Below are 25,534 nucleotides of genomic sequence, written 5' to 3' on the forward strand. Positions count from 1 at the left end.
TATCAAACTTTTGAATGAACTCTCACACATCTTCCCTTCCCTTGGTTATTTGGTAAACCTTTTCAACGTTGAAGGGTCCCTTGGGCATTGCATGACCACCTTTTCATGAATAGTTCCTCAAATTCATCAGAGTCTTTTATGCATCCAGGGGGAAGGCTAAGATACTAATCTCTTGCTTGTCCCTCAAGTGATAAGGATCATGATCCTATCTTCGTCAAATATCATTCTAGGATACAACTGGCTGTAGAATTCTTCAATAAAACCATGGGCAGTCCAAGTAGCATCCCCTTTGAATTTGGGCAACATTCGGTTAAATTTCTTAGGTAATGGCTTGGGATCGTTACTCAATTTCAAAAGGGAAAAGACACTAACCAAGTGCCTTTCACTCTTGGTCATCTTGGATTGATCCCTTTCAGAGCTAGTGCTTGAAGTAGATGCCATCTTTGGAGATGTATCACTGACCTTCTCGAATTCGGGGAAAAGGGAGGTTCCAATAGGTGATAGAGTTTGCATTCCACTTTTTGCAGCAACCCTAGTTAAAGGAGGAATGTTGTCACCTTCAAGTAAACTAGGGGATTGGACAATGAGTGGATTCGACAGAGGAATATTTATAAATGTCGTTAATGAATCAATTTCTCAAGAATACACTAGGGATGCAGACCCATTTCCTCCTTGGCAACGACGCTAAAAACTGTTACGGCTCAAACTAGTAGGGGACCTAAGGGGGATCTCTAAAGGGAAAATGCTAGGCCAAGGGCAACAAATGGAGACTTAGCCCATTGTCACCTTAGCGAAGGCTCCCTTCTATTTACAAATTTTCACTGATGGGAGGAGACACGATATTTATGGAGTCACTAATGAATGATAAGTCAATGGATATGAGTGACCCAAATCCTTTCCCAGAAAAGTTTGAAGGATGGAGCTTGCTTGCTTTCAAAGCAAGGTACTACAACGACGCCAAAAACTGTTATGACTCAAACTAGCAGGGGACCTAAGGGGGATCTCTAAAGGGAAAATGCTAGGCCAAGGGCAACAAATGGAGACTTAGCCCACTGTCACCTTAGCTAAGGCTCCCTTCTATTTACAAATTTTCACTGATGGGAGGAGACCCGATATGTATGGAGTCATTAATGAATGATAAGTTAATGGATATGAGTGACCCAAACCCTTTCCCATAAAAGTTTGAAGGATGGAGCTTGCTTGCTTTCAAAGCAAGGTACTATGTGTTTCTAGGGAAAGGAATAGAGGATTTTGAGGGTTGGGTTTATGGGAATAGGCTTGTAAAGGAGTTCCCAATCCTTAAAATCACTGTTAGAATTGGTATCCCGGATGGCTCTTAAAGAATGGTCTTTTGAAGGAGTGAGATCATACGAGGCCAAGTGGACCCGGTCTAGGATATGAGGAAGGTATGGAGCAATCAATGATTTACCATAGACAAGGTGGGGGAAAGGATCAAGAAAAGAGTTTCACTTGAAGATGTTGTCTTGACCCTATGAACTACTAGCCTTGGGGATGCTAGGGTAAGTTTTGATCCCGAAGCAATGGCTTGACTTTTCTTCCAACTCCATCGTCGGAATGGCTTCAAATTTGGAGTAGGGCTAGAGGAGAGGCCAACGCAGGAGACCCTAGGAGATCGATTTTTTTTCGTGGCTAGCTTGCCGGGAAATTGATGTCCTAGTCAACCCAATGTGTTTAGTCCCGGAAGGATGCAAGACAATGTGGATTTTAGTGACAACCCTTGGTAGATTAGCACCCTAGTATTTGGGAGAATGGAGTCTATGTTGAATAAGAATAAGATTTCTTGGTTCCCAGTCAAGGAGGCCTCAAGATCACTTCATTTGCCTTCTAGGTAAAGAAGAAGCAACCTTGTAGCTTTTATACTTCAATGTGCAAGAGAAATGGCTTGTCAAGGTCAAATTTTACCCCTAGGAGATTTCGCTCCTATTACATGGCCCATACATTGAAGGAAATGCTATAATAGAGACAAATTCTACAATATTAAGCAGTAAATGCATGCAACAATTAGTCTTAGAACAACGAAAATTCTAGTCCAACATATATGACAAAAGTAAACAAGAATAACATCAAAAGCACATACTTACATGTAATAGAGTATATCCAGCCATTCCCAATTGACAATAAAGAAGCTCCAAGAGAAGATAGACCAGTATCCATACATCAAAACTCATCCATAAAGCTCTAATTCATCCTTAGAAAAAGTGCGAAAATCTCAAGAGAGATAAGAGATCCAAACCAAAGTGATGATGAGAAATGAATTCATCTCACTCTTATTTATACACAACTTAGGAGTTCGAATTAACCTCCTTGGCCTACATAAACCCCAAAAATAAAATAATGTGCTAATAATACAACTTTTGGTGACAAGCCTACCAAACTAGCTCATAAATGAAAAAGTAAGCCTCTCAAGAGGTGAAATAATAATCTATGCATGTCGCAGGGCCCTTTAAGAGGCCTAATGAGGTCCATGGGTGACACAATGAAGAATAGGCCCCTAATAAGTAGTGGACAAAGGGTTGGCCCCTTGTAATAGCTTGTGGTGCTCCAACTGACATGTGGGGGCACACAAGTGTCCTCACGGGTCTCCAAACAAATCGAATATGCCTGTAGATCGCCTGCAAAGGCTAGAGTGATAGTGTAGGTGATGCCACTTCATCGTGGAAGTCCTAGATCATCTGCCAAGTGTATGGTGTAGATTTGGGGCTGATTGGGCACGATGGATTAGGTGCATCCTCCTCGTCAAATAAGTGAAACATGAGAAATCTCTGAATGGCTGTGGGGATCCATGAAGTGCAATCTGCTGTAGTGGAGGCCCATGGCTCTCAACGCTCACCCTATATGTGCCAATGTAGCCCTCTAGAGGATTAGGATTCAGTATAAGGAGACCAAACCCCAAATGGAAACCATATGCAATCCTGCATAAGATTTAATGCGTCCCCTAACCTTCTAGTACAACAAGTCATTAGAGAAATTGAGTAAATGAGCTTACTTAATCATGGACCACAAGTGGGACTTCATATTGGCCTGCCCTTCCATAATGGGCTTCGGGTGTGCCAATGTCTCCTAAACTCCTAATGGGGTTAACCAAGTATCCTATTAGGTGGTTTCTACCTCTAAAGGGGATAATATTGTCAAGGTACATCCGTCAAAAGATGGTGGCATGTGATAGATAGGTTAATGAAGTAGGGGATAAGAAGGGGCAACCCTGGGTCACATGCTAGGGTTCAAGGGTACCTAATAAGAGGGAGCCCGCACTTGGGTTTATAATGTATAGCAGGGAGCAATCGTGGTACATGAGGTGCCCAACCTTGAATTTTCCACACTTTTTTATATGCCTTTTTCCTTTTTATGATTTTCTTTGATTAACTGCTTGGGGCACAAGGGGTTAGAACATGATGTATAAGATGTAGTAGAGAATTCCCCCCTTTTAAGGTGGTGTGGTTCATCGCCCACTAGGGGTTAGGACAATCATGGGTTCTTATATGATGATGAAGGCTCATAAAACCTGTAGGAACCAGGGTGATGGCCATGATAATGAGGTAGAGCTCATGTATTGACTTTTGCCCATATGCTAAATGTTTTTGTCTTGACCATCTTTTGCATTTTGTGGCACTTTTCCTATTGATTGTGGCCATATATGCTTTTAACTTTCTTTTCAGCTGCATCAACCCCCATGCTTCATTCCAGGCCATGACCCAAGCTGTGGGCAAGAGGAAGGGGCGAGCTACCCTTTGTGGACCCAATGGAGGAATGTGGACCCAAGTGGGAGAAATGATGGATGGGGTAATAATGAATGGAAAGAGGGTAATATAAGCGGATAAGGGAGTGAGACCACACAACCAAAATCAAATTTCCCGTGAAATACCATCCCTGGAATGAAATGGTCAGTGAAATAGATCCCACTGGACTAGAATCCAAGGTTAATTCCTAAAAGGGGTCTAGGGGACAGAAGCATAGACCTAGCACATTCTTCCCGACGAATCCCCCCATTGATCCATACCTAGAAGTGTCCATGAGTGCAAATTGGATAATTCAAAGCTTGTCCACCAAGTAAAGTGCTTACAAATAAATGAAATTGCTCAAGAAACAAGTTGTTAATGTTGAAACATTAGACATGCAAGAACTTGGATAGCAAAATTAGCAAATAAAATGTGAAATGAGGTTGTGTTAATTTCCAAGTAAACATGCAAATGGAATGAGTAGGAAAACTAGGAAAATGAAATGCAAAGTCAATCCACCCACAAAGTCGTCCCTCTAAATGAGGAGGGATGCCATGGGTAAAATCCCAAGCTCCCATAAACAAATTTTGATCTTTTATTATTGGTAATCCTTCATGGATCCTCTTATCCATGGTAATCTGAGCTCATAATTTCTTGTGTATATACTGAAGATAGGGCTAGCAAAGTGGGGGACAAGTGTATCCCATGTGGCAGTCTTTCCCCCACTCAATTCTTAGCAAAACCTATGGTGAAAGAGCTGCCCAACTAGGCTGAGTATAATGCTATTTCTGAGTGCCATCATATGGGGACAAGTGGGAGACAAGGTCTGTCCCATTTGGTAGTTGTGCCCCCCTTCAAACCTTTCAACCTTTAGTAAATTCGTGAATCCTCTTGAAATTGGTTTTTACACCTGCTAGATGGATAATTTGGGACCCTTTTGACTGGATGTTTACTTGACCTTTATGATTTTCCAATATGGCTGCCATGTCACTATTCTTCTCCCCCCTTAAACTTGTACTTGTTTTAATGTATCCCACCTTTTAATCTTTTGGTTTCTCTCGTCCCTTTTTAACTTTATACTTTCTTTTCACATTTAAATCAAAGTTGAAACTTTTACCATATGTTGCCTCATGAAGTCAACGTGGAACTTTGATTTCCCACTTGGAACATGGACTTTGACTTGTGCTTCATGTGGTGGGTCCCACATGGTTTTCACATCATTTTTTAACTTCACTGGAATGCCATGTCAAAATTTGACTTATTTTGACTTTGAAATTTTTTTTATTTTTTATTTTCATTTTTCTCACTAAAATTAAGAAAAGTGGCTTTTGAGGGGTTATAAGTCATTTTTAAACCCTCATAGTGGGTTCTAAGATAATGCTGGGCCTCTGAAGATGAATTTCAAGTAGTCACATGCCCCATACATTTCCAAGACCACTTATTTACATCATTGCATAGAAAATAATTAAAAAATCCCGTTTTGTGGGAAATTTTAAAAATGAAAAAACTGACCCCTATACCTAGTCACATTCCGCGAATTTCTTGATTGATCTAGTGTGGTAATATACAATGACTCTAGATATTAGGACTCACCCAAGGCCTTGTCATCAAGCCACACTTCGACTTTGGGGGTATTGCTTGGAGGAAAAAACTTGATTAATTATTAAGTGCTAGAAAGTACCAATAATTAACCAAGTAAAAAAACCTCCCAGAGTAAACTAACTTGATAACAATGTTCCAAGTTACCTAGGTCTGTTACATGACTCAATTCATCGCACTAGCATCACTTTACAACATCCTGGTAGGCTTCCAGAATCTGAGTACAATATAGAAGAAGATGAGAAGAAGAAGATAAATTTAAAAAATTCTGATGATATATGAACTTTGAGGTACATGAAGCCTCTGACATATCCTCAGGCATGGTGTCTTCAAAAAAAAATTTAAGGTGCAACTTTAGTGGTCAACATTGCCCACAAGTTGGGGGCTTCATCTTCAAACAAACATAATTCCCAAACCGTGAAGTTTCTCGAGGCGTGCCACATACCACTAGAATCAGCGCGATGAGTAGAATCCATCAAGGACGATCCTGACTCAAAACATCATGAATTTCCATGTCATTTTGTTCAACAAAAGCAGGGCATCGTCTAGTGCTGCTTGGGTTGACATCAATGACAACCACATTTCAACAAACTTGACTTGGTATATCTATTGTTTTTGGGTATTGGTTTGGGTATTCTGTTGATGCTGCTTTTGATGTATTGATGTACTATAAACTCTCTCTCTCTCTCTCATAAGGATGAATTTATGGGTTTTCCCCTTGTGGGTTTTGCCCTGGCCTCAGTCCTAATTTCTTTGTCTCTTGTCTCATGATTTCTTGGTGTTTCTACTTTGATTTTCTATTGCTCTTTGATGCTTATGAATGAATTTTCTTATTACTGCTTCATGATGAAAAATGTTAATGTCAATAATGATTGTTTTTTCAGTGTAAGAAATTTTGTTCTAGCATTGCCCTAGAAAACTTAACAAAATTGGCCTCAAGGAAATCTGCCTCCAAATGAAATCGCTCTGAAGAAATTGGCCTCCAGCAATCAGATTGCGCCCTCCACTAATACACGTTGCAAAATCCCTAGTACTCCGGCAACTCGGCCTCCTCTAGACAAACACGATCTCCTTCTGGAAACTCAACCCTGCACTCTCCTCCAACTCAACCCTATTGGATTCTCTCAAACCAAGTCACACTTCTTCCTTCTCTGCACACTCGTCACTGAGCCACTCACATTGCAGAGAAAATCGCTCTCTCTCTTGGTGACTCATGCACACACTTGTGCTCTTGTTTGTGTCTTCACCTCCATCGCTAGCCTCCATTTACAATCTTCATTGAGTCCAAATTCCTAACCCCAATCTCCCCTCTAGAAGTATCTTGAAACTTCCTTCTAGAAACATCTTGAAGATCAACGATAGAGATTATTTCTAAGTCATTTAAATAATTAAATTATTTATCCTTAGAAAATAATGCACAATAATTAATTGACTTTAATTATTGTACTTTTCCTAAGTTAAACTTAGAAAATAAGACATAAATCACTAGAAGACACAAATAATGTCTTCCACATGCTATGACACCAAGCAGATGTAGAAGACCTTCTGATGGTGCTCACATCAACAAATAAGTGGTGGAAAATGATAGCCATTGTATAATTAGATGGTTACATGTCCCGTAGATTTGAGTGTGACTGTTTACTTTAATGTGGCTTGCAACTTAAGTCTGATATGATTGTTTACATTTATGTTGCTTGTCCTTCCCTATCCCAAATGACCACTAAATAAGTTCATGTTGAGGTAGCATATATGCAGGTGCTATTTTCCTAATGTTATTAATAGATAGTAATGTATCAGAATTTTTGAGCATAATACCTAGGTAGTTTGCAAGCTAGCTTCCTTATTGGCATAGGTTAACTGAGATTGATCCAATGTTTTGCTGTGGAAGTTGGAATCTTTTGTGTTATGGTCACTGGTCCAATTCTTGCGGATTCACGTTTATTCTACTGACATTGGCATGTCGTTCTTGATTCAATGACAACAATATATGTACCAAAATAAAAATATGGCTTCATGTACATTAGGAGCACAACTTATTGTACTTGCTTTTCTCAGATATTATCTGATTAATCTCTTTTTGTTTTCCTGATTCTTAACAGAATATTGAAGGAAGGGCATCTTTGCATGTTGCTTTTTTCCATTATATTCTGCCAATTCCGGGCTGTTATTACCCCCTGAAAAAATAACAATTTTTTTCGCATGTACAATCATACAAGAAAGCCACATTTACTACCAATTATTTGACATGTACATGGAAAATTCTTACCATGTCTCATGTTGTTTATTTGTCAATTTATATATAGTGCTTATTCTTTTTGACCTCAGGTAGTCTTGCATATATAGAGCAGTCGAGACCTTTCCCAAATGATGGAAAACAGGTTAGTGACTATACTCGTGTCACCTATTGTTCACTGCAGAGCATTCTTTTTACTATTTGAGATAATAAATTATGTCCTTTATATTTTGTTGAGTTGTGATTAGGGTTGCCAAGATAAGAGTACAGTTTTCAAAACTTTCTGAGATGCTAATGGGATTGCTTAAAATTTAAATTTGAGCTTCCTCCACTACTGTACAATAGACAAAATTGGACTGCCGTTAAATGATTTTAAATGATGTAAGCTAGTTGTTTTTTTCTATTCAATACTTCCTTGGGGAAACACTCAAGGTTCTTACTCACATTCTGTGAATGGCACTTGGGGTAAATGCTGCTGGCAGACAACATGGACACCTAGCCTTTAAGGACCCAGGTGGATTTGGCTGTGTGACCTCCTTGGCCATTATGGCTTTGGCATGTTATGTCAAACCACTTGAGCTACCATTGGGGCTATGAAGTATTGGTTAATTCTTGGAGGAGTGAAATAGGATATTGCCATAGTTGAAACAAAAGTTGGACAATTCTTGGAGGAGTGAAATAGGATATTGCCATTAGTAATGATCTTTGTTGGAACACCAAACCTGGTATTTACCTTATCCACCAGAAAATCTATGACCATTTTTTTTGTTGCCTTCTTCATGGGTATTGCCTCACCCTACCTGGTGAAATGATCTGTGGTAGTAATGATCCATCGAAATCCATTACTCGAGTTTTCTTTGAATTCTCTGATGAGATCTAGGCCTCATTGTTGTAAAGGTGCCTCAACCACTACTGGTTGTAATGGTAAAGCTTCCAACTGGTTCCCTACTAGCAAACAACTGACGTGGTTGACATGGTCTGACAAAACGACGGACATCAGCAAATAATGTCAGCCAACAATAATCCACACTTAAGATATGATGCGCTGTTGTCCTAGTAGCATATTTCCCACCACAAAATCCTATGTGTAGATCTGACACTAGTCTCCTCAATTTTTCCTTATCAGCACACCTGAGCACTGCTACTAAAGGGTTTCTCGATCCCAGACCTGTTTGGTTTAAAAAATATCTTGATACATTTAACCTTAGTGCTCTTCTTTTATGATCCTTTAAATGATTTGGACATGACAGCTTCTTCAAATAATACACAATGCCTGAATACCAACCTTGATACTCCAATTCATCCAGGACACCATAAACCATCTCAGGACCACTAATGCTTAAAACGTTCTATCTTCAGTCAATATCTGTGCCAATCATTGCCCTTTTATTATCTTGTTGGCCTGATTTCTGTATCATGTTCTTAAATTCTGGAGATCCACTTTCCTCTGGTATCTAGACAATCTTATTGAGCCCAAGATAACTTTTGAAACGATTTAAGGATTGAACTAAGGCATATGCTTGTTTCTCCATAATAGAATACTTCAATTCTAAATCTTTCAATGCCTCGCTCGTAAAGGCAATTGGTTGCTCCATATTTTGGTAATTTTTTAGAGAAAATCCCGCTATTTTAACTTCTTGCGCGAATGAAAAAGTTTGAAAACTTTTGAAATAATCAAGACTTACCAAAAATGGGGCTATTACAATGGCTTCCTTACTCTTTTTGAATGACTCTTTGCTTTCATCATCCCATTTAAACTCACTATTTTGATTTGTTATCTTTGCAAAGTTTGAGATGAACCTTCTAATAAAATTGATATTGCTGGAGAATGATTGAACTTACTTCTTATTTTTTGGCTGTTGGATTCTCTTGATGGCTTTGGTGCTCTTAGGATCAACTCTAATACCATCCTTCTATACTATGTGTCTAGGGAGCTAGCTGTGCGAAGCTTGGTTTTGTGAAAATTCTGTAAACCAGAATCCTATTCCAGCAACTGGACATTATTCTCCTTGTTAATTTAATTCAACAATTTTTTTCACTGTTTGCTACAACAAATATTGAATAAATCACACTGAAATCTACACAAATAAAACTGTGGAAGAATAAATGTTGGAAGAAATGCTAACACACATAAAAATAACACAGTTATTTTTGGACAAAAGTCCCCGAAAAAACCCAACTTGGGAAAACTGATGCAACAGTTGAGGGTTTTATTATTAAGCAACACTGAAATAATCTGAATACAACCTGGATGTCGAATACTGACAATCCCACAGTGAAAATACTGGCAAAAGTCTAGTGAGGAATTTTCCTCACGTCACATGAAAATCTGGGCTCTGACCACAACTCCAAGTGAGCCGTCCACACTGCCTCTACGTAGCCACTGCGTCGCCGTAGCACAGTCCATTCTGCACTTAGTTTGAACCAACCTCTCCTCAAGCCATCTAGTTTGCTGTTGTCTGGAAAAATGTCTCTCTTGGCCTCTAGAACATCTGTCCAACTTCTGGCACTAAGACTCAACTTTCCCTAGCAGAATCGAAACTGCCTCTAGAGGCTACCGCGCTGCCCCAACGTCAGCCTCTTTGTGGCTCTTCTGCCTCTCTGCAAATGCACTCAGTGGATTTGGAAATCTTCCTCCATCTTCACTGTCTCTGCCCCTCACTCACTGCTTCAGTCTTTAGCTCTCTCTTCGACAACTAACTGTTGCTACTCTCGAAATCAATCTACTCATGAAATCAAACCTCTCAAGTGTCCTCTCCGTCACCACATCGACCTCCTCTTATAACCCTTTGTTGGAGGACCAAAGACCTATATTAAAACTTAATCAATGGCTAGGATAATCTTTGGATTGATCCATGTGAGTTTCTAGATCATTCACGCCTTCACTTAATTAATATTGATTAATTAACCATATTCCCTAAGTTTAGACTTAGGAAATATTTAAAAAATGGTTAATAATCTAATTAGGTCATTTCTAGGTGGAATTTCCAGAAACGATTTCTGGGTTTTGAAGATCTCATGTATTCTAGCCTCTCCAACAAATTTCGTGGTTAGAACACATCCAATGCTACAATAACTAACACTCCTCTTAGCGAGGAATGTGTTCTAGTGCTATTGCACACCCTGTCTCTGCATCATCTTTTGTCACACTGCTGATGTCTGACCATATTGCCCACCAACCACTGCGCAACTTTGATATACACTGCATCTGTGCTGCTGCTGACTTGATCACGAATCTTTCCAAATATCTATAAAACTATACGTAAAAATAGGAAGAGTAGATACTATTATCTTGATTCTTCATTAAGTGGTTTACAAGCCCGTGGTTGTAGCAACCCATGGTAATTATTTTCAAGGTAAACGAAAAACAAAAGGAATACAAAATTTCTTTATGTGAATGGTAAGTTTTTATTGGAGAAAATTAACCGAGTCAAAAACACATAAGTGGACATATATTTTATATTATACCCCAAAGAGGTGAATAGGCACGTTTCACTAGGGTTGTAACTTTTCAAAAAGAAGAAAAAGGTTTATAAATAAAAGATATATAAAGAGAAGTATTATATTATAAAGGGGTATTTTAAAGAAAAGTTCAAGTCAAAAAAGAAAAAGAAAAGGAGAGGATATAAAGTTAAAAAAAAATTAAAAATTAAGAAGGTTACGTGAAAGCATACCCCTTTATATAAGTATAAAGATAAACATTCAAATATGTATAAGTGAATATAAGAAAAGGGTAGTATTAAATTTTATAACTTAGTGGATTAAAGGGAAGATATATATTCTTATAAAACATAAAAAGGTGAATTTGGAGAATATTCCAATTGAGACCAAGTTATACTTAACTATTTCCTATGTGTTGGAATATCCTAACATAGCTAAGTGTTCACAATCTATCAAATTAAATGAAATTTTATATATTTAGATTACATAATACATTAATTCATCTCGACAAAACAAATGGGATCAACCATTGAAAAAAAATGATGGAGCTCAATTCTAAAATGACGATGGAAGAAAGGTTTTCCTATAATGGTCTTTCAGTTACAGATCACAGAGTAGTGACATTAAAAGGAAGTATCCAAGGAAGAGAAGTTAATGTTGCTATCAGCCCAAGCAATGATAAAAATTATATCAACATCAACTTGGCAAATCAACTATTAATTCCAGATCTAAGCATTGGTGTAAAGAAAAATATTTTTGACCAAAAAGAGTATAAATTTAGTGATCTACAAGTGACAATAGGTCATCATGAGTACATATCTCAATTTCATGTTGTAAGGAAAGATAAAAAGGCTGACATCATACTTAGTCAACCCTGGTTTAAGGATTTTGGTACATTCATGTTAAATAAAGAGAAACAAGTTTTAACGTTTCCTTATAAAGGGAAAATGGTCATGTTTCGAGGCATAACAAGTAAATCAAAATCAATAAAATCTTCATTAAACGACCTTAAGGATATCTTAGACTTGATTTTTCAAGATAATGAAAAAACCATATCAAAGAAGCAAAAAGAGCTTGAAGAAGTCATCTGCAGCAAAGACAAAGAAATTTAGCCTCTCAGAGATCACCAAGAAAAACTACTCAAACAAGTAAAAAAATATAAAGCATCAAAGAAGGAACTCAAGGAGCGTTTATTAGAACAAGAAGAAGAAAATTTACGTTTAAAGAGCCTACAAACATTAGTAGAACAAATAAAATGTTTAAAAAACGAGAAGTGTGAAAGCCAAAATAAAGTTGAATCAGAGAATGAGGAATGCTTACGTCTCAAAAATCATAATCAAAATCTCCTCAAACAAATTAAAAAACTTGTTGACGAAAATAAATCTTTGATGAATAGATTCAAAGAACTTGTCGCAAAGGAAGCATCAAAATCTCTAGATGTAGCAGTCCAAACTGAAGAAACAAACATCAATACCACTAATCTCGCAGTTTAGGCAAATCCAAACCCTATTGAAGTAAAAACGTACTCAAAGGTTGTCGTTCAAATAGAGGAAACCCCAAATAAGGATTCAATAGTTAAGTCAACAAGAACAATGCCTGATGGAAATCAGGAAACTGCCATAAAAATGTTTAAGGAAGTCCAAACAAGAAAAATTTCTTATCTACATCCAAATCACAAGATTAGACACTTTAATCAATCTACAAATCTATATCACGCAAAACATAAACAAACTTATGTTATGAAGAATATTGAAGTGAGCTCAATCTAGTCATACGAGAACTATTCACTACACAGCTCCAAGGGTTAGAAGATTTTCCAGAAGATTAATCTAGGATGGTTTGATCCGTTTTCAATACGACAATTCTGTTTATCACTCAAAACATCATATCGTCTTGTATCAATAAAGATGAAAGCTCAGAAATAAGAAGATATGCCGATCAACAAAAGAGAACCGATCCTTCATTAGTAAGCTTTGAGGACAAAGCTTTTTGAAGGGGAAGACAATGTGACAAATCAAATTTATATAAAAATAAACACAAATAATGTAAAAGAAAACAAATAAGATTAATGATTAATTAGTTAGCAATTAATGAAAAAGTATGTCCCTAAGGACATAACCGCTAGTGAAAGGGTACTTACCTGGCTATATATACAAGACCCTCATTCTTATTGTATCATCATTCTTCATGCATTTTAATATATAATATTTGTATCCTCAATGGATATCTTTATATTCCAAGTCTTCTGGAGTATTTAACGAGAAGTACGAACTTTGTTTGCTTCACTGCCACGGATGGAGCTTTTTTATAGAGCTTGTCTCAACTCCTCCTGTTACAAATTGGCCCACATCCTGTCCCACCTTCGCAAGGTATCTCTGCCCAATATACTTTAGACGAATACCTGCCAATCCTCTGAGACATTGTTGAGTGCTAATCGTGCTAGCTCCGTGGGTTAAGGCGCTGCCCCAACAACTGACCGCTGGTCTCATACCTCCTGAATCCTGGTAAGGAATTGATCTATGCCTTCCCGCTTCTGCATCTTGACACATCTCAGCTTCTCCTCTAGGTACGTCTTCCGTTGCTCGAAAGTACCTTGGTACAACCTAGAGAGAGAATCCCACATCTCTTTGGCAGTATGTTTGCTAACTATGTGAGAAATAACATGATCCTTGACTCCATTTAGGATCAATTGTTTTGCCCGTGCCATCTCCTTTTTGTACTCCTTTAGTTGATCTGCATCTTGGGGAACTACTACCACTGCATCAATATATGTTTTCAGGCCAAGCTCATCTAGAAGGAAGGACATTCTTGCCTTCCAAATGATGTAGTTGGAAGCCCTATCCAACTTGTCTTGATCACGAAGTCCAACAGTGGCCATTTCAACAAAATGTCGAAAACCTTCTGTTTCCTTCTGCTCAGCTGCTGGTCAACAATTCACATTCCCTTTTGGAGTGAGAAGATCTGCTCAAAACGACTGTTGATTTGCAAGGAAAAATCAGACTTCTTGAGACTAGAAGTCCTTGCGAAAAATTTTCCCTGTGTGTGTGCTCTTCTTCCTTCCACCCAACACTATCTTTGCTCTAGCAAATTGCTGCAAAAATCGCTGCGTCCAACTAGAGATCTGCTCAACGAAAAATCTAGGTTGCTCCCTCTACCTCTGGAATCACTTGATTTGGTAGGATTGAATTTTTCTGCCCCTCAGAAAAATCGAGCCTCCACAAGTAACTCGGCCTCCTGGCAGAATGTCTATGTTGCCCTTGGGAAGTTCGGCCTGCTGCCCACAATGAGCAGCGAAATTCCTTCTCTTTCTGCCTCTGAGCTCTTCGGCTGATCAACTGCGCTCTAATACCATGTGAAAATTCCGTAAACCAGAATCCTATTGCAGCGACTGGAAATTATTCGCCTAATTGTTAATTTAATTTAAAAATTTATTTACTGTTTGCTAAAACAAATACTGAATAAATCACACTGCAATCTACACATAAAACTGCGGCAGAATAAATGTTGGAAGAAATCCTAGCACACACACATAAAAATAACATAGTTATTTTGGACAAAAGTCCCCGGAAAAACCCAACTTGGGAAAGCCGGTGCAGCAGCTGAGGGTTTATTATTAAGTAGCAGTGAAATAATCTGAGTACAATCTAGATGCCGAATACTGGTAATCCTGCTGAGAAAATACTGGCAAAACTCTAGTGAGGAATTTTCCTTGCGCCACAGGCAAATCCGGGCTCTGACCACTGCTCCAAGTGAGCCATCCAAACTGCCTCTGCGCAACTACTGTGTCACCCTAGCACAGTGCCTTCTGCACTCAGTCTGAACTAGCCTCTCCTCAAGTCGTCTAGTCTGCTGTTGTTTGCGAAAATGTCTCTCCTGGCCTCCAGAACCTCTGTCCAACTTCTGGCACTAAGACTTAGCTTTCCTCAGCAGAATCGAAACTGCCTCTAGAGGCTACAATGCTGCGCCAGCATCAACCTCTCTATGGCTCTTCTGCAAATGCACTCACCGGATATGAAAATCTTACTTCAGCTTCACTGTCTCTACCCCTCTCTCACAGCTTCGATCTCTAGCTCTCTCTGACAACTGACTGCTGCTACTCTGGAAATCGATTTGCTCATGAAATCGAACCTCTCAAGTGTTCTCTCCATAACCACATCGACCTTCTTTTATAGTCCTCTGTTGGAGCACCAACGACCAAGATTAAATCTTAATCAATGACTAGGATCATCTTTGGATCGATCTATGTGATTTTCTAGATCATTCACACCTTGACTTAATTAATCATGATTAATTAACCATATTCCCTAAGTTTAGACTCAGGAAATATTTAAATACTAGTTAATAGTCTAATTAGGTCATTTCTAGGCGGAATTTCCAGAAACGCTTTCTGGGTTTTGGAGATCTCATGTATTCTAGCCTCTCCACCAAATTTGGTGGCTAGAACACATCTGATGCTACAAAAACTAACAAGTTTTGACAACCAAAACTTGATAAAGAAAAACCCACCCCCAAACATTATGTTTGAAGGAGGCATGCACTTTCAGATGGTCATACACCTCCTTAGCCAACAAATTGTTGATGTTTGTAGCTTGGGCAGGTACTTCTGCACTCGCCTAAGTGTTTGGGCATGTAGAAGTCGCCTAATACACCCTTAGACTTTAGCAATTACTTTAGTAATTTCTTTTTATAAGAAATGAAAAAGTTATTATGAAATAATTAATATTATGAAATGCAAAAGGTTTTTGGATTAGTGAATTAGATGAATCTCAATCATCAATCTCAAGTGAGGTGAAATGTAATCTGAGCTATCAATCACTTTATAGATTAGGGTTAGGGATTCAATATAACTTGAGCTTATAAAAGAAAGTCTAGGTCAACAGATAAGACGCAACACATAGGGGAACAACACATTGAGATAGGCATCTCAATGGTTGGGTAGAGAAGGAATTCCACTCAAGTGTACCAAGTCTAAGGAAGGTTCTAGGATGCAACAAGGAGATTTAGATTAGTTAAGACTAGGTATGGTAGATCAGATCTAGATTTTTTATACATATTTTCCTTAGTTTGGGGAATTTTCCCAGTAAGGGAGTCCATGTAGGTTTTGATCATTATCAATGAAGAACTGATTTGATTGGGTAGAAAATTTGTGTGTGCTTATGTTATTGAGATTGGTTGATATATTGGGCTTCCATTGAATATTTTTATTTATTTTAAAAGCCCAATTGTGCTTTATTTAGCAGATTTTTGATACCTTGCTAGGCTAATAAATTGCTAGGTGTTGGGTTCATAAATTGAACATCTGATAATTGTTTTGTTATCTTTGCAAAGTTTGTGATGAACCTTCTAATAAAATTGATATTGCTGATGAATGATTGAACTTGTTTCTTATTTTTTGGCAGTTGGATTCTCTTGATGGCTTCTGTCCTCTTAGGATCAACTCTAATGCCGTCCTTCGATACTATGTGTCTAAGGAGCCAACTTTGTGAAGATTGGTTTTGACAACTAAAACTTGATGAAGAAAAAACCACCCCCAAACTTTATGTTTGAACGAGGCAGGCACTTTCATATGAGATAAGAAATTCTATTTTCTCTGTCTGAAGTTTCATCATGATGAGGTTGGAAACTTTTATTTTAAGAATTTAACATTACCATTAGGGAACATCTAGGAAGTGTCTAGGGAGGATTTAGGAAGTGCGATGGGAGCATGTATGGAAGTGCAGTTCGACACATGGGAACATGTATAGAAGCGTGGTGATTCCAAATCTCTAGGAAGTACGCAAATCAAGGTTGAAGCGTGGTTCTTGTTAATTTTCACATTGTTCTATGCTGATATAATCAGTTAAACAATTTCTTCCAATTTCAATCACCCCAGTAACAGTTAAGCAATTATAGATAGAACAGTAAACAATAAATGCACAACAGAAGATAACCAAGCACAATGAGACACAAAGATTTTGGTCAAACACCAGGGAAAGGCCCCACGAGGGGTAATACCTTAATCAATTATTCTTGTTTTATTAGTTAGTCAATGTTCGACATGAGATATATTAGTCCAAGAGTACATCCAATAACTAGTCAAAGTCAAGCTTTGACTTCCCAATTCAACCAATAAAACACCAGTGAATAGAGAGAGAGAAAGTCAAATCTTACCTAACAAATTAGTTTGCAACAGAGTGCCGAAATTATGGCTTGTGACAGATCGGTCAACCACAATCAACGACTTGCAACTTACAGTCAAAGTCAATAGTGAAACTGCCCAAAAAAGTTCTGTCAGCCCAACAATAAATTCAACATTCCTTCCTCAGTCAAACTTGGTCAAAACAATCCTGAAAATCTCGGTCAAGTATGCCAGTCAGCCCTGTGGTCAAACCCTAGTCAACCCTGCAGTGAACCTCAGAAAATGTGCGAAAAAAATTTCGGTCAAGATCTCCTTCAATTCGACCTTCCAAGACAGTTAGAAATTCAATCAAACCAGAAGCAAATAACCCAAGTCAATGGTGGTCAACCAACCCAAAATAGTCCAAAACAGAAAAGTCAACTTCGGTCAAACAAATATCTCTCTCCTCCTTTGCACGTGTTAAGTTTTCGTGTGGTTTTTTAGATCAGATTGAACCTGGATGTGATGTGGGGAGTGATGCCAAATGAGGAGTCAATGATTGGCTATTTGTATGCATTTTGGGACATGTCTTTTCACACATAGGGGCTGGCACGAACTTCTTTAAGGCCGACTTGTCAAATACAAAAATATGAATTTTCTTTTATGATTTTCCAATAAAGTTTTGATTGAAGCTACTCAATTTTCAACACACCTTCTCAGCGAGGGAGAAATTTCCAGCTGCACCATAAATCTCAACTCGGATGTACATGTCTCAACATAAGAGAAACTCATCTTGTCTCATCTCATCTTAGTTGAACAATGATGACTTGATCCATAGAAGAAGAATAATGATCCACATGACAATAGGGGAGATCGATTTACCACAACAAAGTCCATGGAAGTCATAAATGACCTTGGTAAAGATCACACACCCTATGTCCACTAACTGACCCTCACCCAACTTGATCCTCGGTAATCAAGTGGTAGAACACCTGCATCTTGTACTTAAGGGAGATCAATTTACCACAACCAAGTCCATGGCAGGTGCGTTCGTCCTTGGTAAAGATCATACACACCTTAGTCTCCTCACCCACTGGCTAGATGGGTGGCAATCCCGGTAAGCTTAACCATTTCCATGTCCCTTTGGTCAATAAATACACAAAGGTGACTTGCAGGTAGATGCATACTGGGGCATGTGCTCAGCCAAGTCCATGGCTTTAAGGAGTACCCTCACCCATGAGCCTCGCTGCTCATCCTCCTTCACCAAGTTCATGGCTAGTCATAAAGAAGGGGGATAGCATATGCTCAATGTTCTCGATCATCACTGTTCCCTCTCAAGGAGGGATACATTATCCTAGACTTCATGTTGCTCTCTGAAGAATAAAAACTTAGCTTTCGGCAAAGGCTTGGTGAGAATGTCTGCAACTTGCTTATCTGTCAAGATGAATTGGAGCCTCACTTCTCCTCGCAGTACTATATCTCTTATAAAGTGGTACTTGATCTCAATGTGCTTCGACCTGTCATGGAATATTGGATTCTCTGAAAGTCGGATCCCGCTTTGATTGTCATAGTATATCACGGTCGTATCAAGCACTTGCTCAAACAACTCTGCAAAGATCTTCTGCAACTACACTGCCTCACAGCTAGCCATACTAGCTGCAATGTACTCTACCTCGGCTGTATGGAGAGCGACAAATTTCTGCTTCCTACTCATCCATGAAATCATGGTAGATCCCAAGCTAAAACAACACCCTGATGTGCTCTTCCTATCAGTAATGCTCCCAGCCCAATCTGCGTTTGTATATCCATGCAATTTTAACTCATCGCCAACGGTATATCTCAATCCATAGTTGATTGCCCCATGTAGATATCTCATCACATGTTTTGCAGACACCCAATGAGCATGCAAAGGTTCCACCATGAACTGGCTCAAGGTGTTAATAACAAAACATATATCCGGGTTTGTGTTGACCAGAAACATCAGAGCCCCAATCAACTACTGGTACAAAGAAGGATCCACTAGATCTGGTCTTGCAACTTCACCACATGTCTTCTTGAAGTTAGCCTGCATCAGTGTCGCTACAAATTTGCAATCCACCATCCCAAATCACTCCAAGAGTTTGACGACATATTTTCCTTCGCTAAGGAAAATCTCTCTAGGTCTTTGCCACACCTTTAAGCCCAAGAAATAGTGCATCAACCCAAGATCTTTCATCTCAAATTTAGAGGCAAGCTCCCTCTTACATTGGATGAGCATAGGCTTTGCTGCTATCAAGAATAAGTCATCAACATATAAAACCAAAATCAAAGACATACCTTGGACAACCTTGAAGTAGAGGCTCAGATCGACATTGATACTGGTGAATCTCAACTTCATCATGTATCCATCAATTCAAGCATACCAAGCCCTAGGGGCTTACTCCAAACCATAGAGGGCTTTCTTCAATCTGCAAACATGGGTTTCCTTGCCATCTAGATAAACAGATTCGTCCTATAGGCCCCACGAATCCATCGTGTCTGACACGATTCTCTCGAGATTCATGTCCAAAAACCATGACACATCGAATCCGACTGCGTGTCACGATTTTGGCAGTGTGCCTTGTTTTCCAGGACTCGTTAGGCGGCAAAAGTGACCTGCACAAGTATGAAAAGGCTGCATTTGGTCATTACAACCATGCATATTTTCATTTGGCAAGCGTTTTGGCAGCTTAATGGTCAAGTCTAGGCCCTAGTATTGATATGCTATTCATGGTAATGTTAAATTCTTAAAGTAAAAGGATGAAAATGAAGATTAAGGAGAATGTCACTTTTACTTAAATTTTTAACATTACCATGAAATGACTCAGGATGTTTGAGAGTGGTTCCGGCCTCATTGGATTTCAAATGGAGAAAGTAGAATTTTAGATTTCATTCAAAATCCAGCAGACTTATCAGTTTTTTAGGATTTTAGGATTGGGGGATTGCAATGTTTCCATTGAATTTTGTTATGTATTAGGGTATGGAACTCATATTTAATCAAGAGCACCGATCCCTCTATGTACCTTGATGTTAGTGACATTGGTTGTCGAACTCCTGTATCATGACCCTCCTAAAAATGTACGCATCACTCAAACAAAATCTTGACTTGACATGTTATGCTTGTTCTATCTTATGTTAATGCTTAAAGGGTGATATTAATGACAAAGATCCCTATACAGATACAGAGGTAATGACAAAGATACCTCTGGATATTAATGCTTAGAGGGTGATATTAATGACAAAGATCTTGATTTTCCAACAAGACTAAAAAATTAGACATCTCTCGTGGTGGCAAGAGGGCCAAGCATAAGGAATAGATAATAGATTGACATGTATTTGAATTTTGGCTCTCATAGCTTTGAGGCCCGTCCGCGGAGGATCGGGTGGACTCTGAGGTGAAATTGCAGGTTCTGAAGCTTGCATCTCTGATTTAGGGTTTTGGGCCTCAGTTGCAAGCACAACACAAGAAGGATTCGACCGTAGTCGCTCACACAAAAGCTCATCCGAGCAACTGGAGCCTTCTCGTCGAACGAACAATTGTCCATCCATGTGACTGGGAGTTAGGGTTTTCACAGTCCAGATCTGACCCCAGTCGCTTGCTTGCCAGGCTTAAGGGAGCGACTTGGAAGCTATAGTTGCTCGCATGACACCTCCTCCGTGCGACCGAGACCTAAAAGATGAAATCTTAGTTGTCTGAAGATTTTGCTCAATGACAACAGGGTTCAACAGTTGACTGCAGATAGTGACAATTCATTACAGACTTCAGAATCAGATTTTGAGTATAAGCTTTGTTGGCTTCATTCGTGGATGTTGTAGTTTTTTTGCTGGTTAGTTACATAGATGAAGATATGGGTCATTGTACTCCCTTTTGTTGAATCAACTGATGAAAATCTAAGAAGAAGAAGAATTTGAAATGGTTTTCCCCATAGTGGGTTTTGCCCTGGTCTCCTACCAATCCTGGTGTCTCTATGTGTGAATGCTTTTCTTTTATTGTTCCTTTATGTTCTGTTGCATCATCAACAACATAACCAGACCCTTTGACAAGATGAGAAGAATTATCCCCAAGTAAAATTTTCAAATTGGTTTCCCTCTCAACCAAATTTGAGAGAACTTCACGATACCCAGTAAAATGTCTAGATGCCCCACTATCTACCAACCAACTATCGATGCTCTCTAAAGATGAGCTAGAAAGAGCAACAACAAGAACATATTCAGATTGAGAACTTGCAACATTATTAGCATACATTGTGTTTGTAGAGCTCTTTTGAGGGCGCTGGGACTCTTCAACACTTGCATGGGTAGCTAAATCTCTTTGTCTCCTTCTATTGTTGAAGTTGTTGTTGCAATTATTGTTGTTGTGGGACATTTGAGCATTTTTTCTATCAAGAGAATCCCGGGCTATGTGGCCAAATCTATCACACCTGTAGCATTAGACTTTGGACAAGTCCCTTCTGTTATTGTTGAATGTTGGAGCTGACTTCTTAGGCTTCCATTTGGAAGGTCTTCGTTTCCCTTTTCCCTTCTTGACATTGGCTGCAAAGGCTGTAGGTTTTCCCTCTTCTTGTCTTTGAATTTTCCCTCTGGAAATGAGCATGGATTTCTCTTGAGTGCAATTGCCCAGAATCTCATCAAATGTAGGGAGATCCTTTCTGCAACTTATGCTTGTAATGAATGTCTCCAAGGACATGGGGGAGCCCACCAAGTGTCATCTATACAAGCTCTCTATTAGGAATGACTTCTCCGATGGGAAGAAATTGATCTCTTATTTGAGAGATCCTCATGAAGTAGGCTGTAATAGATTCAGACTTGTTCATCTTGATGTCACGAAGTTGACTCTTCAAAGAGATGACTTGGCTTAGATTGTTGACCTCATACATCCCAATCAATTTGTCATACATCTCCTTTGAATTCTTCATCTTGGACACATAAGTGATGAGATGATCTCAGAGAGAATCAATAATGATCTTCTTGGCCTTGATCTCACCCTTCTTGTACTTGGATTTGGCATTGGCATTGGCATTCTCTAAAGGTTCAGCTACTTGGCCTTGCATATATTCTATCACATCATTCTCTTCAAGAGTAAGATCCAATCTAGCCCTCTATGCTGCAAAATTGGAGGCATCGTTCAAATTCTCCTCAATCTTGAAGTAGGAGGTAGTTATCTTGTCCAAGAAAGTTGATTCCCAATCAACAAAAAGAGTGTCTCAAAGGGGTGCTCTCTGGTCTCCTTAGGCTAACCTTCACCTCAACTTTGATAACATGTTAATTTTCATAGTGTTCTATGTTGATATAATCACTTAAACAATTTCTTCCAATTTCAATCACCCCAGTAACAATTAAGCAATTATAGATAGAATAGTAAATAGTAAATGCACAACAGAAGATAGCCAACCATAATGAGACACAAAGATTTTTGTCAAAGACCTAGGAAAAACCCCACAAGGGTGAAAACCCTTAATCAATTCTTTTTCTTCTATTAGTCAATCAATGTTCAACATGAGGTACATCAGTCCAATAGTACATCCAATAAATAGTCAAAGTCAAGATTTGACTTCCCAAGTCAACCAATAAAAACCAGTCAATAGAGAGAGATAAAGTGCAATTTGCACCAACAAATGAGCCTGCAATAGTGGGCCAAAATTTTGACCTTTGAGAGCTCGGTCGACCACAATCAATGACCTCCAACTTACAGTCACAGTCAACAGTCAAACTGAAAAGAAAAGTTCGGTCAACCCAACAATAAATTCAACCTTCCTTCCTTAGTCAAACTTAGTCAAAACAGTCCTGAAAATATCGGTGAAAGATGCCAGTCAGCTCTACAATCAAACCCTAGTTAACCTTGTGGTCAACCTCAGAAAAATGTGTCCAGAAAATTTCGGTTACAATCTCCTTCCATTTAGCGTTCCAAGACAGTTAGAAATTCGGTCAAACCAAAAGCAAATAACCCAAGTCAACAGTGGTCAACGTAGCCCAAAACAATTCGAAATAGAAGTCAACTTCGGTCAAACAGATCTCCCTCTCCTTCGCACCTATGAAGTCTCCTTGTGGTTTTTTAGATTAGATCGAGCCTTGATGTGATGTGTTGAATGATGCCAAATGAGGAGTCAACAATTGACTATTTATATGCATTTGGGGACATGTCTTTTCACACATGTGGGCTGATATTAACTTCTTTGACGCCGACTTGTCAAATACAAAAATATGAATTTTCTTTTATGATTTGCCAATGAAATTTTGACCAAAGTTGCCCAATTTTCAACAGTCCCTCTCAGCTAGAGAGAAATTTCATGCTGCACCGTAAGTCTCATCTGAGATGTACATGTCTCAACATAAGAGAAACTCATCTCGTTTCATTTCATCTCGTCTCATCTCATCTCAGCTGAACAATGATGACTTGACCCATAGAAGAAGAAGAATGATCCACATGATAATAGGAGAGATCGATTTACCACAATCAAGTCCATGGAAGTCATAAATGACCTTGGTAAATATCACACACCCGTGGTAATGAATAGAGAGTGGTTGGGCGGTAAATGAGAGTGGCGATCTATGGATAAAAGTGGGTTTGCTGGTTGGCAAGTTGGATCCAAATGGGGAAAAATACCCCTTGGGGTTTACCATAGACTCGTAGGTAATAGGTACAATTATAATGAAAGGGTGCATTGAAAGGTTCTAGCCTACATAACAATATAGTACTGTAAATGTAACAACCAATGTTGCAAAATCATTAGCATCGGGATACAATTGGCAAGCGTCTGGAAAACCAAAAAATCATAAAATTCTATGAAATATTTGTAAAAATTGGCAAAATTAAGATACCAACTAAATATTTGTAAAAATTGACAAACATTGGCTAGGCCAAAATATTGCGATTTCACGACTCTTTTGTGATAAAAATTCGGATGTTTGCAACAATGGTAATTGTTGATTTTTGGGTAGCTACGAGAGGTAATCCCTAACTACACAAGTTGGGCCATGAATGAAATTAAAAGGAGGGAAAAATAAAATTTGAATTTGAGTTTAAATTTCTTAGGTCGGATCAAATTGATGAGGTCGCCCCAGCCAAGGAGATGTGTCACTAGGGCCCCCAAAGTTCACTATAAAAGGGGCATTAGCCCTCTCATTTCACTCAAATAGCATTCTCACTTGTAAAGAGAAGATCTAAAAGAGAGAAGTCACAAATTAGCTAAAGGAGGACGAGTTGAGACCTACTTCTTTGATTGCAAGAGAAATTTATCTTGGTGAAGAAGGCCGAGTATCCTCCTAAGCTCTGTCTATTGGACGCGAGAGAGAAGGAGGTTATGCTATCTGTCCAAGATCCTGGACGAGTGGAAGGAGGCTGCCAAGTATGTTTTGTATCTATTCTGCTCTAGAAGAGGGGCGACCGAAGCCCTAGAAGGAGGCCTTAGGCCTTAGATTTTTTTGAGTAGAAGTTTAGGAGAGGGCTGAAAGCAGTGTGAGCTAGGATGAAGATGGATATAAGAAGACTGTAGACAGAAGAGAGGGACTGAGAGGTCTCAGAGGCTTGTGGAGCAAGGCCGAGGTACTTCAAGCCTAGGAGAGGCTAGCGAAGGAAGTAAAGGGGTGTTGTTCTGTGAAGTAAGGGCTATTGAAGTTGAGATTTATGAATTTGGTTAGGGCCGAGTTAGGGAAGTAGGTTGGCAGCAAATTGACCTAGCCCTAAGGTCTAGTAGAAGGCCAAGGGTTTGTCTATACAGTCATCATTGAAGTTCTGAAGTCTATTTGACTAGGTTTGACCAACACTATAATTTTTGGTATGGGTTGAGCAAGTTGATTGTACCTGTGTTGAATTGAACAATTTCTCCTGTAAAAGATTGTTGGGTTTTCTCTCAAGTTTGGGTTTCACAGGGCAAAATTTTGGTGTTTATTGTGCATGGATTTTTCACTATGATATTTATTGTTATATAGCATTTACAGTTGAATTTTGTGAAGTATAATTGCTTAATGATAGTCTGGAATGTGCTATTAATACTGTATGTTGTTGAAAGTAATTATCAATTGCAGAAAATTGTGCTTCTCTAATTAGCACTAGAAGATCCACATCATATTAGAACTTTGGTGAAGAAATTCCATTAAAGATCACCCCTTGAAGACACCTATTCCACAATTTGATTTGTGACCAAACTCTTGATCAAATGGCTCCCTCTATCAAGCCTGTAGATAGGCTGGAAGGTGCAACAAATTTTAGGGCCTGGAGGACCAGAATGGATCTCATTCTTGAAGAAAATGATGTCATGGAATATGTGGAAGGCAAGGTTATTGAACCTCAAGATGATAAGGGAAAGGCCAAACACAAGAGGATGTAAACTATGGTTGAGAGGATTCTCGTTGAATCCATCAAAGACCATTTGATTCCTTTTGTTTCTGGGCTGAAGACTTCAAAGCAAA

At 38.8% G+C, this 25,534-nt stretch overlaps 1 protein-coding gene across 4 annotated transcripts in view; it reads left to right on the top strand.

Annotated features, from left to right (window-relative positions):
• LOC149262980 (Holliday junction resolvase MOC1, chloroplastic-like) overlaps positions 1–25,534 on the top strand; it is a 388,021-nt gene that overhangs the window by 139,145 nt on the left and 223,342 nt on the right. For 3 of the 4 annotated variants that reach the window (XM_089425574.1, XM_089425562.1, XM_089425566.1), the window contains exon 3: positions 7,662–7,714. The exons of the other annotated variant lie outside the window; for it this stretch is intronic. In XM_089425574.1, the coding sequence (XP_089281700.1) occupies positions 7,662–7,714 (53 nt within the window). The remainder of the gene's footprint in view (positions 1–7,661; positions 7,715–25,534) is intronic. 4 annotated transcript variants of the gene reach the window in all.

This window comes from Pinus tabuliformis, chromosome 6 (genome assembly GCF_031772625.1).
Source record: "Pinus tabuliformis cultivar Carrire ecotype Pingquan chromosome 6, CPIR1, whole genome shotgun sequence".
NCBI classification, from domain to species: Eukaryota; Viridiplantae; Streptophyta; class Pinopsida; order Pinales; family Pinaceae; genus Pinus; species Pinus tabuliformis.